Raw genomic sequence first — 12,554 nt, 5'->3', positions numbered from 1 at the left:
ATGTACTAGTCTGATTACGAGTAATATTCACAATAAAAGTAACAAAGAAATATTTAATTATACTGCAATTTGTTACTTTTTTTATTTGTAATTTATTTTTATTTAATTATTATAATTATTATTATTATTATTATTATTATTATTATTATTATTATTATTATTATTATTATTATTATTATTGTTATTTATTAATAGAATTAAAATAACACGAAATAGCACAAAATATTTTCCACCTGAAATAAAAAATGTCACTTATAATATAAAAAAAATAATAATTGTCATGAAATTTGTGAAGTTTTTTTACTACTTGGTTAATAAAATTTAAAATGAGTAAGTGCAAAATAAATTTAAATTATTTAGTCATATAATTTTAAAAATGTAATAAATTTTAGTTGATATTTGTACTTTTGTTTATGATAAATTGTCGGTCATGACAATTATTGCCAAAAAAAAATTAAATGTCAAATTTAAAAAACGACAATGATTTAATTAATAAATTTAATGATAACTAAATTTTATTCATTATTAATTAATTAATTATAATTAACGTTAACGTTACATTAAATTTGTTAGTTAATCAAAAAAATATTAAATATGAAAACCTTAAAGTAGTCACGTAAATTTTTTTAGTATTGGCACGTAAAATATAAATTATTTAAATATGTATTTAATTTTTTGATTAATAATCAAAATTATTATTTTTAGTGTAAAGTCTTAACAAATAATAGATTTTAATTTCTCGGCTTTTTTTTGCATAAGAGTAAATATAAAAAAAATGATAAAGTACAAGATCTAGTACCCAATCAGAGAACTAGCGCTCGATCACATGAGTGTGAATGTAGCAGACATCAGAGAAATTTAAAATTATAATTAAATAGAGTAAATAATTTTTATACAAAATGCACTTATTAGTTTCAAAATTTTTTAAATGTGCATTTTTTTGAAATTTTATTTTATTAATTTTTTCCATTTTATCGCATCCAAAATCCAAACAATATTTAAATAGATCACAGGTAATTGGACAAAAAAAAAAACAATCATGCCATTGTTATTATTGCAACGCTTCGACTCTTTATCGAGTCTTTATCAGGCTCTGAAAAATACATACATACATAAATACAAATTTATGTCTATGATAATATTTTACAATTTGTTTACAATGATTTTAATAGAATAAAAATGAAATAAATTTGTATTTATGTATGTATGTATTTTTCAGAGCCTGATGAAGACTCGATAAAGAGTCGAAACGTTGCAATAATAACAATGGGATTATTTTTTATTCTTTTATTGTCCAATTACTTGTGATCTATTTAAATATTTATTAATTATTTACTTCATTTATTAATAATTTTAAATTTGTCTGCTGCACTCACACTCATCTCGATCACTCATGTATTTGTATATCTATATTTAGTAAAATTTAATAAATATACACAGAAAAAAAAAATTTTTCTCCTCGACGGGCGGAAAGCGTCAACTTTCGTCCCGCTGTGCAAAACGAAGTTGCCGCTTTCCGCCTCCGTCGAGGAGAAAAATAGCATACACTCCTCGGGAAGTAAACAAGAAAGCCTCAGATCACATGTTTGTTGACCTCGGCTTCGCCTCGGCCAACAATTACATGTGATCTGAGACATTTCTTACTTTACTTCCCTCGATGTGTAATATACTATTGTGACACACAAAAATTTGTATTCGCTTCAAGAAATTTTTTACTTGTTCTAAGAAATTTTTTGCATCATGAATTGAAAAGGAAAATTTTCTTAGGGCGAAAAAAAATTTTTCTGCCCTCCGGCCGGAAAGTGGCAACTTTCGGGCCGCTGCCCCAAACGAAGTTGCGACTTTCCGGCTTCGTCGAGCAGAAAAATAGTATACGCACCTTGGCCAGTAAAAAAGAAAGCCTCAGACCACATGTTTGTCAGCCTCGGCTTCGCCTCGGCCAACAATTACATGTGCTCTGAGACTTTTCTTATTTTACTGGCCTAGGTATGTAATATACTATTTTGCGACAAGAAATCTTTTTCTGTGTCGATATACAAATACACGAGTTCCCTGATCAGGTACTGGATCTTTTACCTCAAGTATTTTTATAAAAATATGATTTGAAATTTTAAACCCAAAGAGTTGAAAAATTAAAAATATTAAAACATTTTTGCCGCGACTACTCGAAGGTTAAAAAAAATGTGTCTATAAAATAAACGTGTGCCTGAAACACCACAACCACCGATTAGTTTATTCTTATACACAGCAATAGTTAAATAAATAAATAATAGCAGTAAAACAAACTACCAATGACGAAACGATCGGCATTAAAAATGTATTTGTATGGTTTTAAATTTATTGTAACGCAATCCATGTATTTTACACCACATAATATATGTATATTTACATATATCGATATATGTATATTTAATTATTAAGTGCGTACAATATGCAATGGATTTGTTTTCAATAATAATCACAATAACATCAATATCAATTGTGTTGTACAATTTTTTTTCTTTTAAATTTAATTAGTTATTTAATTTTTTTATTAGAATACAGTTTTCCTTTAGTTAATATTATTATTATAATACTTTTACAAAGCATTGGAATTTAATTTAGACAATTTTCTTTAAATTCGCGTACAATATTTACGATCTAAAATCATTTATTTAAATTTTTTGTTTCATCAATTTTAATTATAATAATACAAGAGCACTTTATCCAGACGGCATTAAATTATGCGTTGCTTAATTAAGTATATTAATTTTTTTTACTTTTATACTTAAAAACATTTTTTTTAGCTTCTATAGATTTAATTTATTTTTATTTTCATTTCGTAATTTTAATCCTCACAGTTTTTTCGATTGTCTGCGTAAACTATTCCTTCCTAAATTTCTTATTTTTTTTCAATATATAGCTTCTATATTTATATTTATTTTTAAAATTTTAAATTGATTAAAAATAATTATCTCACAAATTTTTCTTCCGTCTAAATAATTTAACAATTTTTCTTTTCTTCTAAGGTAGAAGCTCCTATACCCGCTCACTTTTCATTAGAGTGAAAAATTATTTTTTTTTATAGTTATTTTCTGTAGTTTCAAAGATTAGAATAAAATTTTAGTTTGAAAAATAATTTTGATAATTAATTATTATTAATTTTTGAAATAAGGACCTTGAGTGTACTTATAGTCGCTCACTAAAAGTTGTCATGTACCATTACTCGATTAACACATGACTCTATACACTGAGAGAAAAAAAAATTAAATTCATGTAACCATGTTTACTAAACTCATAATACTAAAAACAAGAAAAAATTTACTACATCGAAGTATAATATTTCTTATCTTTATAACAATTGTTTAAATCTACTCATAAATTTCTACAGATAATGCATTTTTACTAAAATTAAGAAAATTTTTACTTTTTCTCTCAGTGTAGTCGCTCAAAGACAATATCAATTATAATATGATAGATTTATTGATTTGGAAAATAATTCATAAATTATATTACTTAATTCTTTCATAATATAAAATTTCATGAATTTCAAAAATGTATTTAATAAGATATAATTATAACAATTCTTAAAAAATTTGACGTAATCTAAATTTAATCTAACGAATGAACATTTAAGTAAAAAATACCCGGCTAAGCGCGATTTTTAAAACAGTCACTTAATTTAAATTTATAATCTATTATGAGTGTGAATCTAGCAGACATCAGACAAATTTAAAATTATAAATGAATAGAGTAAATAATTTTAAAAATAATATTTCGAAAAAATGCACTTATTGATTTTTAAATTTTTTAAATGCGCATTTTTTAAAAATTTTATTTCGTTAATTATTCACTCAATTTATTTATAATTTTAAATTTGACTGATGTCTGCTACATTCACACTCATTATTATATTTTAATACATTTAGATTCACAAATAATTAATTTAGTTGAAATTTTTTTTTCATCAAAATTATAATAAATCTCATTAAACAGTTACAGCCCAGATAGCAACACGACGTCTTGATGAGTTCTGAATGAGTTCCTATTTATGATTTTTACGTCTCATCAACATCTTGAAGAAGTCTTTAAGAAGTTCTCAAGATGTCGAATGAGCCACCTAGCGAACTCAGTAAGACCTTTAAAAAGAGTTCTTTTTTTTGACTTTACACATAAGACTTCAGTATGAATTTACCATGACGTCTTAAGGAGCTCCTAACTTTGACTTCATAAAGAAGTTAAAAGAGAATAGATTTAGACTTGACAAAACTGACGTCTTATTTATGGAGTCTTCAAGAACTCTTAATTAGGAGTTCTTAAAAATGACACCTTTAAGAAGTCATTATAAGACTTCTTGAGGACTCCTTCAAAAAGACTAAGTAAAGCAGTCATTCTGACTTGAATGCTGTCTGAGAGTGAGCGAGTAATGGTACTGAGCGGGTACAGGGACTTTTACCTTAATTCTTAATACTGTGGAAATCACTGATTATATTTTTGGTATTTAAATTAAAAGTTGATTATCTAATTTCAATTGCTTACAGCTAACAACACATCTTCAAAAACTGTATTGTTAAAATATTTCTTTTTAATTTTAAGTACGACCACAAAAAAAATATATAATGCTTGCTAAATTTTATCAACTAATGTGGCAGTTTAGAAAGACTTTATTGTTAATGTATAAAGCGCAAAATATTTTTTGGTCTTTTTTTTTTTTTTATTCAAATATTTGTTTAATTTTTTTTCATTATTATTAATAAAAATTTTAAATATTTCTTTTTTTTTTTAATTGCACAAATATTTTTTTGTAATTTTTCATTAGTAAATATATATAATTAAATAAATTCAGCGATTATATCACATATTCGAGCTTAATAATTACTTTTTTCTTTTTTTTTTTTCATAAAATACAATAGTATTATTTAATAACTTTTTTTTTATAACGCAATCTCTTTAGCCGGAAGCTTCACAATTGACAATACAAAGAGATTTACTAATTAATTTGTCATTTTTTGCGAGCATATTATTTATATTTAAACAAATTAATGTCTAATTAAATTTAATTAAATAATTCATTTTCAAAAAATTATGAACTATCGAATTTTCATAAATTTTTCTATCAATTAACTGGCAATGTGGTTTGAAAAAAAAAAAGTTTTGAGAATGAAGTGTTTTAAATATTTTATAAAATCCATATTAATTTTGTCTAAAATTTAGTTTATAAATATCAATTACTCACAAGAAAAAATAGTGAAAATAAATATACACCCGAGCATATTTTTTAATCAAAATATTACAACATTATATATTTTTTTCACGATTGTGCATTTTATTACGTCACAATAAATGACTAAACTTTCAAACTTTCTTTCTTATATTATTCTTTATCTATTATATTTTTACTAATATATATATATTTTATTAAATATATTGAGCTATATGTAGAGTATCTCATATAAAATCTGCCATTTTGTTTTCCTTTTGAATTTCATGAGAGCTGCCGGGATTTTTTTCAAACCATTTCTTCAACTTTGACCTCAATAGTACATTGCGCAACATGTGGAAAAAACGGCGACATGTTCACCTATCGTGACATTGCAATATAAGCTTAAGATTTATATTGCAGTCACGTAAAGATGTTTTAAGTTACCGGAAGCCCAGAGCTTGTCAAAATTAATTTATTTTCTATCTAGAGATTTTTTACTTTCACCCAATCGTAAGCTTCCCTTCCGTTTAATTTTTATTATATTTTAGTTGATCCTAAAAACCAAAGATGTGAAAAAAAACGGAGCGATTTTATATAAAATACTCAGTAAATTTATGCGCAAAACGTAATTTTATTTTTTATTTAAAATAATATTGGATTGCATTCAGCTAATTTTTGAAAAATTTTATCGCTTATTATAAAGAAGTTTCCAAACTGAAATTAATCCGTTTGCTACCAAAATCGGTACGTTCATCGGTAAAACTTCTTCGTATAAATTTATCTCTAATGGAAGTTTTTGACCGTCTTTCAGTTAAAGATCGGGTTAAACGAGTGCCATTATTAACAAAATTATTAGTATTACTAGTTGTCGTAAGACTAGTACTTTGTTGGAATGGAGAACTAGTGTCGTCGGAAGACGTAAAAAATTGTAAATATTCTGGCTCTATACTCAATGTTCTATGGTGCTTCGAACGTTGTTTATTTTTTCGTTTATTATTACTATTACTATTACTATTAGTATTATTAGTGTTGTGAGGAGTTGTTGAAGGTAATTCAGATTCACTTAAAACTGTCAATGATCGTCCTAATCGAGTTAAAACTGGAAGATCTGAAATATTATTATCAGGTAATTCGTCTTGGCTTTTTCCATTATCATCAACAATAAATGGATCATTTGAACGGCATACTTCGTGTATTGGACTTGCAAAAATAAGTGTTCTATAAAATATAAATAAACAGTATATATATATTTATATTAGATATAGAGAAGGGGCAAAATGGGATACCCACTAAATTTTATAAAAAAAAGTATTTTTTTTTTTGTTTTTGAAACATTCCAAAATCACTTTTGTAAGTATAATTGAGTGTATTTTGAATTTTTTTTTGGTAAACTTTTTCAGAACTCAAAAGTGTCAGCAGAAAAATGTAAATGACTTTTGTTTTATAATAAAAACTATTAAAAATATTTTTTAAGGGGTAACCCATTTTGCCCACAAAAAATGAAAATTTTTTTCTAACGGCAGCTAAAAATTTTTCTGTTGATTTTTGAAAATCATAAAAAAAAAAATTTAATGTATTTGAGTCTCCGAAAATTTAGTATTTCCTTAATTACCCGGTTTGCCCCCCCCTCCCTACTAAAAATTAATAAACTATAAAATGAAGGAGAGCTAAAATAAAACAGTAAAAAATTTACTGAATTTTCTACGGAGTAGAAATTAAAATTACCTTCGAAATTCGAAAAAAAAAAATATCTGAGCACGAGGATACAAAGTCCCTCACATTATTTTTGAATTGATAAATAATTGACTTGAGTGACTCTTGTAACAATAAAAGTTTTATCGAAAGTTTGTAATTAATTAAATTATAAAATCGAACGGTTGAAATAATTTTAAATTGATAAAAGTTTTATTATTATAAAAGTATATTTTCCCAATAAACTTTGTTGAGTATTTGTTTGCAGGAAATTCTATCTCCGCTTTGTAAATACAGAAGTAATGATTACAAAAGTTTCTATTATCGGTTGACTCTATGGACTAAGAAACTTTTCAGTTTTCGAGTTTTCTCCAGCACTACGAAGAATTATCGTAAATTTTATTATATTGCAAACCCGATACTCTGAAGAAACAAAAATCGTAAGCAACAAAAACATATTTTTCTTTAAAAATAATAATCAATTAATTTTTATAAAATTATACTCTATAGCAATAAAAAATATTTCTAATTATTAATTATAATTCTTACCTATACGGATTATCACGTTTACCCTCACTCATTTCAACCCACCTCCTCTTCTCCGGAGTTTCTTGCAAAAAAATAACAGTTTCACTATCATCGACTCTCGGATCCTCATGACGATCATTCAAATATTTCAATTCTTCAGTAGTAACTAGTGTGTATCGTCTCTTATTCTGCTTCTTCTTCTTCAAAATAGACTTGAGACAAAAATAGGTTTTCGAAGCAGGAATTTTATCATTAATTCTCCCCTCCTCCATTCTACTATCATTAATATCGAGTTTACTATCCCTCAAGACACTCGATCTTCTACAGTTTTTCGGAATAGCTCCACGCATAGTATTAATTCTTACTCTTTCATCAATATCTCTTAAGCTAATAGTCTCTTCACTCTCGAGTATACTCTCTAAACTACGTCCATTAGCTCTAAGCACTTGTAAACTATTATTTTTCATAAAATCACTCGAATAACTATTCAAATTTGGCGCGGAAACATCACGTGTTATTTTATTTATATTACTTGTTATCCCTGAATTATTTATAATTAAGTGATTGTTCGAAGCACTGCAATTATTACAGGCACGTATGTCAGGACTTGACTGTCCCCTTAAACTATTATTAACATTATTATTATTATTATTATTACTGTTACTAGTATTGTAATAAATATTACTATCATTATTATCATGTATTTGTAATTGATGACAGTGACAATTGCATTCAAAAGTTGATGGATTTTCAACGATAGCATATAAACTTGAATTTGTTGTACTTCTACCGACAGTACAGGCTACATTATTAACATCTGATTGGGTTATTGCGTTGGATGTTGATGGACATGAAGAAGCTACAGCAGCACGTTCATATAAAAGTGCCTCCGAGTAACTTGGTACCAACATTTCATTGTCTGAATCACTGGTGACTCCGTTTTCCGCGGATGTTGATGACGATGAAGCCGCTGGCTCCATTAATAATGCTTCGGAATAACTAGGTGCCAGCATGTAAGAACCAGGTGCGCTTAATTGACTTGGGGATGCGTGAATTTGGGTACTGGATGGTGTATCATAATTAACGCCAAATAATTTAGTCACTTGGTAATTTGCGTACTGGGTTTTACATTCGATTATTATTCTCAGTGGCCAGCTGAGCAGAAGAGCACTTAGACACCAATATACGTAAGTGTTTGTGAACCATGGTCTGCCTAAAACTGCGACCAGGGTCGTTGATGTATTGAAATTGTAACCGAGATCTAAACCTTCACGCATTTCCATGTAATCATCACGTAATTCCTTTAATAAATATATATATATATATATACTTTTAAATAGCAAGTAATTAAGGATTATAATAAATTTTTATAGATAATTAAATTAAAAATGTTAGAAGAAAAATCATGAATTGAAATTTATTCACTATTTTGGGGAGAGCGTTGAGTAAAAGGGAAATTAATGATCTTTTGGGAATAAAATAAAGTGATTGGATTTATTATGGAAATTATTTTTTGGAAATATAATTCAGTTGAATTTTTTGAAATGTAAATTACTCGTGACAAATAAATATCAATTGACTCGAAGAAATTTTTTTATGAACCTGAAGATTGGAACATTTTTCGCGCAACGAAAATGAAAAAAATTTATGTAATTTGATTTAAGGGGTAGTTGGGTGGTCTGCAATTTCCGGCTGACGTGCGAAAAATTTCAGAATTCTAGATCCAGTAGATTTTTTATTTTTTATTTCGTTTTGCGAAAAACGTTCCAATTGAAAAACAGTAAAAAAAAAATTATTCGGCATAGAAAAAAAAAATTTTTTCTTCAAAATCAGGAATTTCCGAAAAATTTTTAATTTTATATTTTCACGAAAATTTAAAAAAGTAATTAATTATAATTTAAAACTTATAAAGAAAATTTATACTCCCTTTTACCCAATTCTCTACATCATAAATAATCAAAATTCACAATAATTAACAAAAAATATATACATATATATATGAAATATTTACTTGTTCAGCAAAAAATCTTGATCTCGCCTCCTCGAATTCAGTGGCAGATCTCATGTTTGAAAATGCGAACCCTTTACTTAAATTAATTTTAGTTATTGGAATTTTTGGATCCATCACAAGATCCTTGCTTATGTCCTTAACACCACAATAGTCATAAAAATAAAAGGAAGTCGCTGCATGAGTGTTTACTCGTTCATAATACACCTTTAATTCAAATTTGACAAATTTTAAAAATACATAAATAAAAATTTATGAAATTGGAATTTAAAAAAAAATTACTTGTGTAGTCGTATAGTTATCACCATTTCGATAACGTACAATTTGTCGTTTTCTTCTGACATAATGATAGGAAACAGCTTTCCACCAAATAGTCGGTTGAGCAAGACGTAATTGAGACAGTTTTGATAAAACGCTATCCTGACTTTCGCCATGTAATAAATCAATTCGTATTGGCGAATGATAACATTCTACTAAATAAACTAAATAAAGCATTCCCATGAATGCAACCTAAATAATAATTATTTTAATCAATAAATAAAATACTCACACTATTTAATAATTTAATATTAAAATTAACAGCAGTCAAAAATAATTTATTATATTAATAAAAAATATTTTAATTACTTACACCATAAATTATTTAATATCTGATTTAATTTCTAAATTAACACCGCTTACTTTTGAGTTTGCTAACTAATATTAATTACCTTGTACTCAGTTGCTACATTAATTAGCTTCTAAAATTAATTACCTAATTACTTATCTCGTAATTGCACTGTCTTTGTATCGATATCAAAACACACTGAGATAATTGTGGCCAATTAATATAATAATTCAATTTTAAAGGCCAATAAAATTTCTCTACTATTTTATATAATTATTAGATAATTAATTTTAGTAAATAACTATTGCGTAATTAACATTAATAATTGAATCAGTAAGTATGTAGACAAGGCTGCTATTTTTAATTTTTTTTAAATTTAATTATTTTTCAAAATTTTATTTTTTATGATCTTCAAGTTAACAGACAAAAAAAATCAAACTAAAAATATGCGCATGTAAAAAATTTTAAAAACTGTAGGTGCAATTTTTTTAAATATTTTTTTTTATAATTTATCGTTTTGAAAAACCTCAAAAAATGATTAAACGTCGGCTAACTTCAGTGTCATTATTTTTTCAGAATTAAAATTTTTATTTTTTTGAATCTTGACTCAAAATAAGTAAAAAAAAAAATCTCAAAAATTTATTTTTACGTTTTAGAAAAATGAATTCAACTGCATTGTAAATTTTTTCAAACAAATAAAAGTATTTTTTTTATAAAAGTTTCTATCACTTGTAATAAATGTTTTTTATTTAATTTTAAGTACTTCGATATCTAAAAAATAAAATTAATAAATTTATTTTTGAACTTACAGGAATGTAAATATAGCCATCATCACAAGGTGACACGTGTCTTGTACTTTTGAGCGGGTATTTTGAAAAATTAATTACAATCTAAAAGTAATTTTAAATATTACAGAAAACTAGTGTATTAATTATTATTTAATTAATAAATTAATCAACTAAAAAAAAAAATATATATATATATATATATATATAATTAAACAATATATTTTAATCAGACACACCTTCGTAATATTAGCGCACCTACACCACGTGACAGCAGCAAGGCAACCATAAATTAATACTGACAATACTAAACACTTGCAATTAGCTTCTTTTTGCAATGCACCGCACAAAGTTTGTGATGTTGGTCGTTGCTGGAATACCCAATTTTAAATAAATTATTCAAAAAAAAAATAAAAAATAAAATACCTCTACCAATAATCTAACAGAAGTTTTAATAAAAAATTTCAAAATAATACCACTTACTTCTTCATTATCTCGATTCATTTTTCAAAAATTTTCAACCATATAAAAATTTATTAAAACTTTTTTAATTACTTATATTACGTAATTATTTATAATTACACTAGATCACAATGCGCATCACTATTCACTTGTAAATAATTAAAAATTTCAAAAATAAAATTTTTTTTCGTTATCGTTAATTAATTTTGAATAATTAATTTTTCCAAATAAAAAATCTAAAATTACTTAATTGCTGGTTAAATAAATTTTTAGCAATAAAATGAATAAATTTAAGCGGGAATTATTTAAAAAAATAGTTTAAGAATAAATTTAAATTTGAAAAGTAAGGAATATATTTGCGCGATTTAATTGGAGACTAGAGACGAGTGTATACAATAGTAAAAATAACGTACTAACTCGAGGGTGGATCCGTCATCCACCCCGAGACGTTTAGAGGAAACTGCCAACTGGTGTCGCCTGTACGGCGCCCCTGAAGCTACGAACCATTTCAAATAATTTCACTCTGTATACTTTGTACGCTATAATATAAGGGTGTAAGGGTATAGAGTCTGCATGTAGATGAGATTTTACACCCTTACACATCTTGATCCTTCGTCCACACTCTACACTTTCCACCCTACTACTTCCTACTCTACACAAACATCCAACTACTCATGAGTCCTCCGCTCTGTTGTATAATATACGCTTGCATCCCTTATTATTATTATTATTGTTTTATCTCTCTTTCTCTCGGTCTTTCTACAGAAAATAGACGCATACTTTTGTGTATACTAGTCAATCGAATAACATCGACGAGGGTTGATTGTTGTTGTTGAGAGAAAGAGATGAAAGGATCATAAGAGAGAGAGGGGATAGAAAAGTGTATTCAAGTGAATTGTGAGTACAAACTTTAGAGAAGGGTGTAAAAGGATGAGTTTGTTTGTTGACACGCCGGTATGGCTTGTCAAAGAACACAAGAATATGGATGTCTAGACTCTAGACATAATCAATCGATATTAAACAATAAACTATCACCATATATATTTGTTTTACTTTATTAAGCTTCATGAGATAAACAACATTTATTTGTTTATTTATTTTATTATTCTGTATGTTCACTTTTGATTTGAATTTTTTTTTCCTATGGATGTTTTACTTTTAGTCTAATGTTTTATTGTTTGGAGATAGGAATTTATTTTATTATTGGGAATAAATAATGCAATTTTTTATAAGATTAATTTTAGAGTGCATATTTTTAGACGTTAGAAACTTTTGAATTGAATTAATTAA

The 12,554-nt window shown here is 26.2% G+C and overlaps 1 protein-coding gene across 1 annotated transcript; it reads right to left on the bottom strand.

Moving 5' to 3' along the window:
* Window positions 1-3,800: 3,800 nt before the first annotated feature.
* On the bottom strand, window positions 3,801-11,832 carry LOC130670955 (probable serine/threonine-protein kinase ndrD). The gene is made up of 7 exons (XM_057474598.1): window positions 11,286-11,832; window positions 11,042-11,173; window positions 10,827-10,907; window positions 9,693-9,920; window positions 9,414-9,617; window positions 7,424-8,703; window positions 3,801-6,400 (listed from the first exon to the last, which is right to left on the bottom strand). Exons 1-7 carry the CDS (start codon window positions 11,304-11,306, stop codon window positions 5,878-5,880), a joined length of 2,469 nt encoding a protein of 822 aa, XP_057330581.1. The 5' UTR covers window positions 11,307-11,832; the 3' UTR covers window positions 3,801-5,877.
* Window positions 11,833-12,554: the final 722 nt, after the last annotated feature.

This window comes from Microplitis mediator, chromosome 7, assembly GCF_029852145.1.
Source record: "Microplitis mediator isolate UGA2020A chromosome 7, iyMicMedi2.1, whole genome shotgun sequence".
Classification (NCBI taxonomy): Eukaryota; Metazoa; Arthropoda; class Insecta; order Hymenoptera; family Braconidae; genus Microplitis; species Microplitis mediator.
This window is presented reverse-complemented; position numbering and strand designations above follow the sequence as displayed.

Bases quoted from the DNA above. Each gene is read 5' to 3' on its own strand.
- LOC130670955 (XM_057474598.1), bottom strand. From the start codon at position 11,306: ATGAATCGAGATAATGAAGAA. The intron at 11,174-11,285 runs GTAAGTGGTATT...TGGGTATTCCAG, and splicing joins TGAATCGAGATAATGAAGAA to CAACGACCAACATCACAAAC. The intron at 8,704-9,413 runs GTAAATATTTCA...TATTTATTAAAG, and splicing joins CAAGATTTTTTGCTGAACAA to GAATTACGTGATGATTACAT.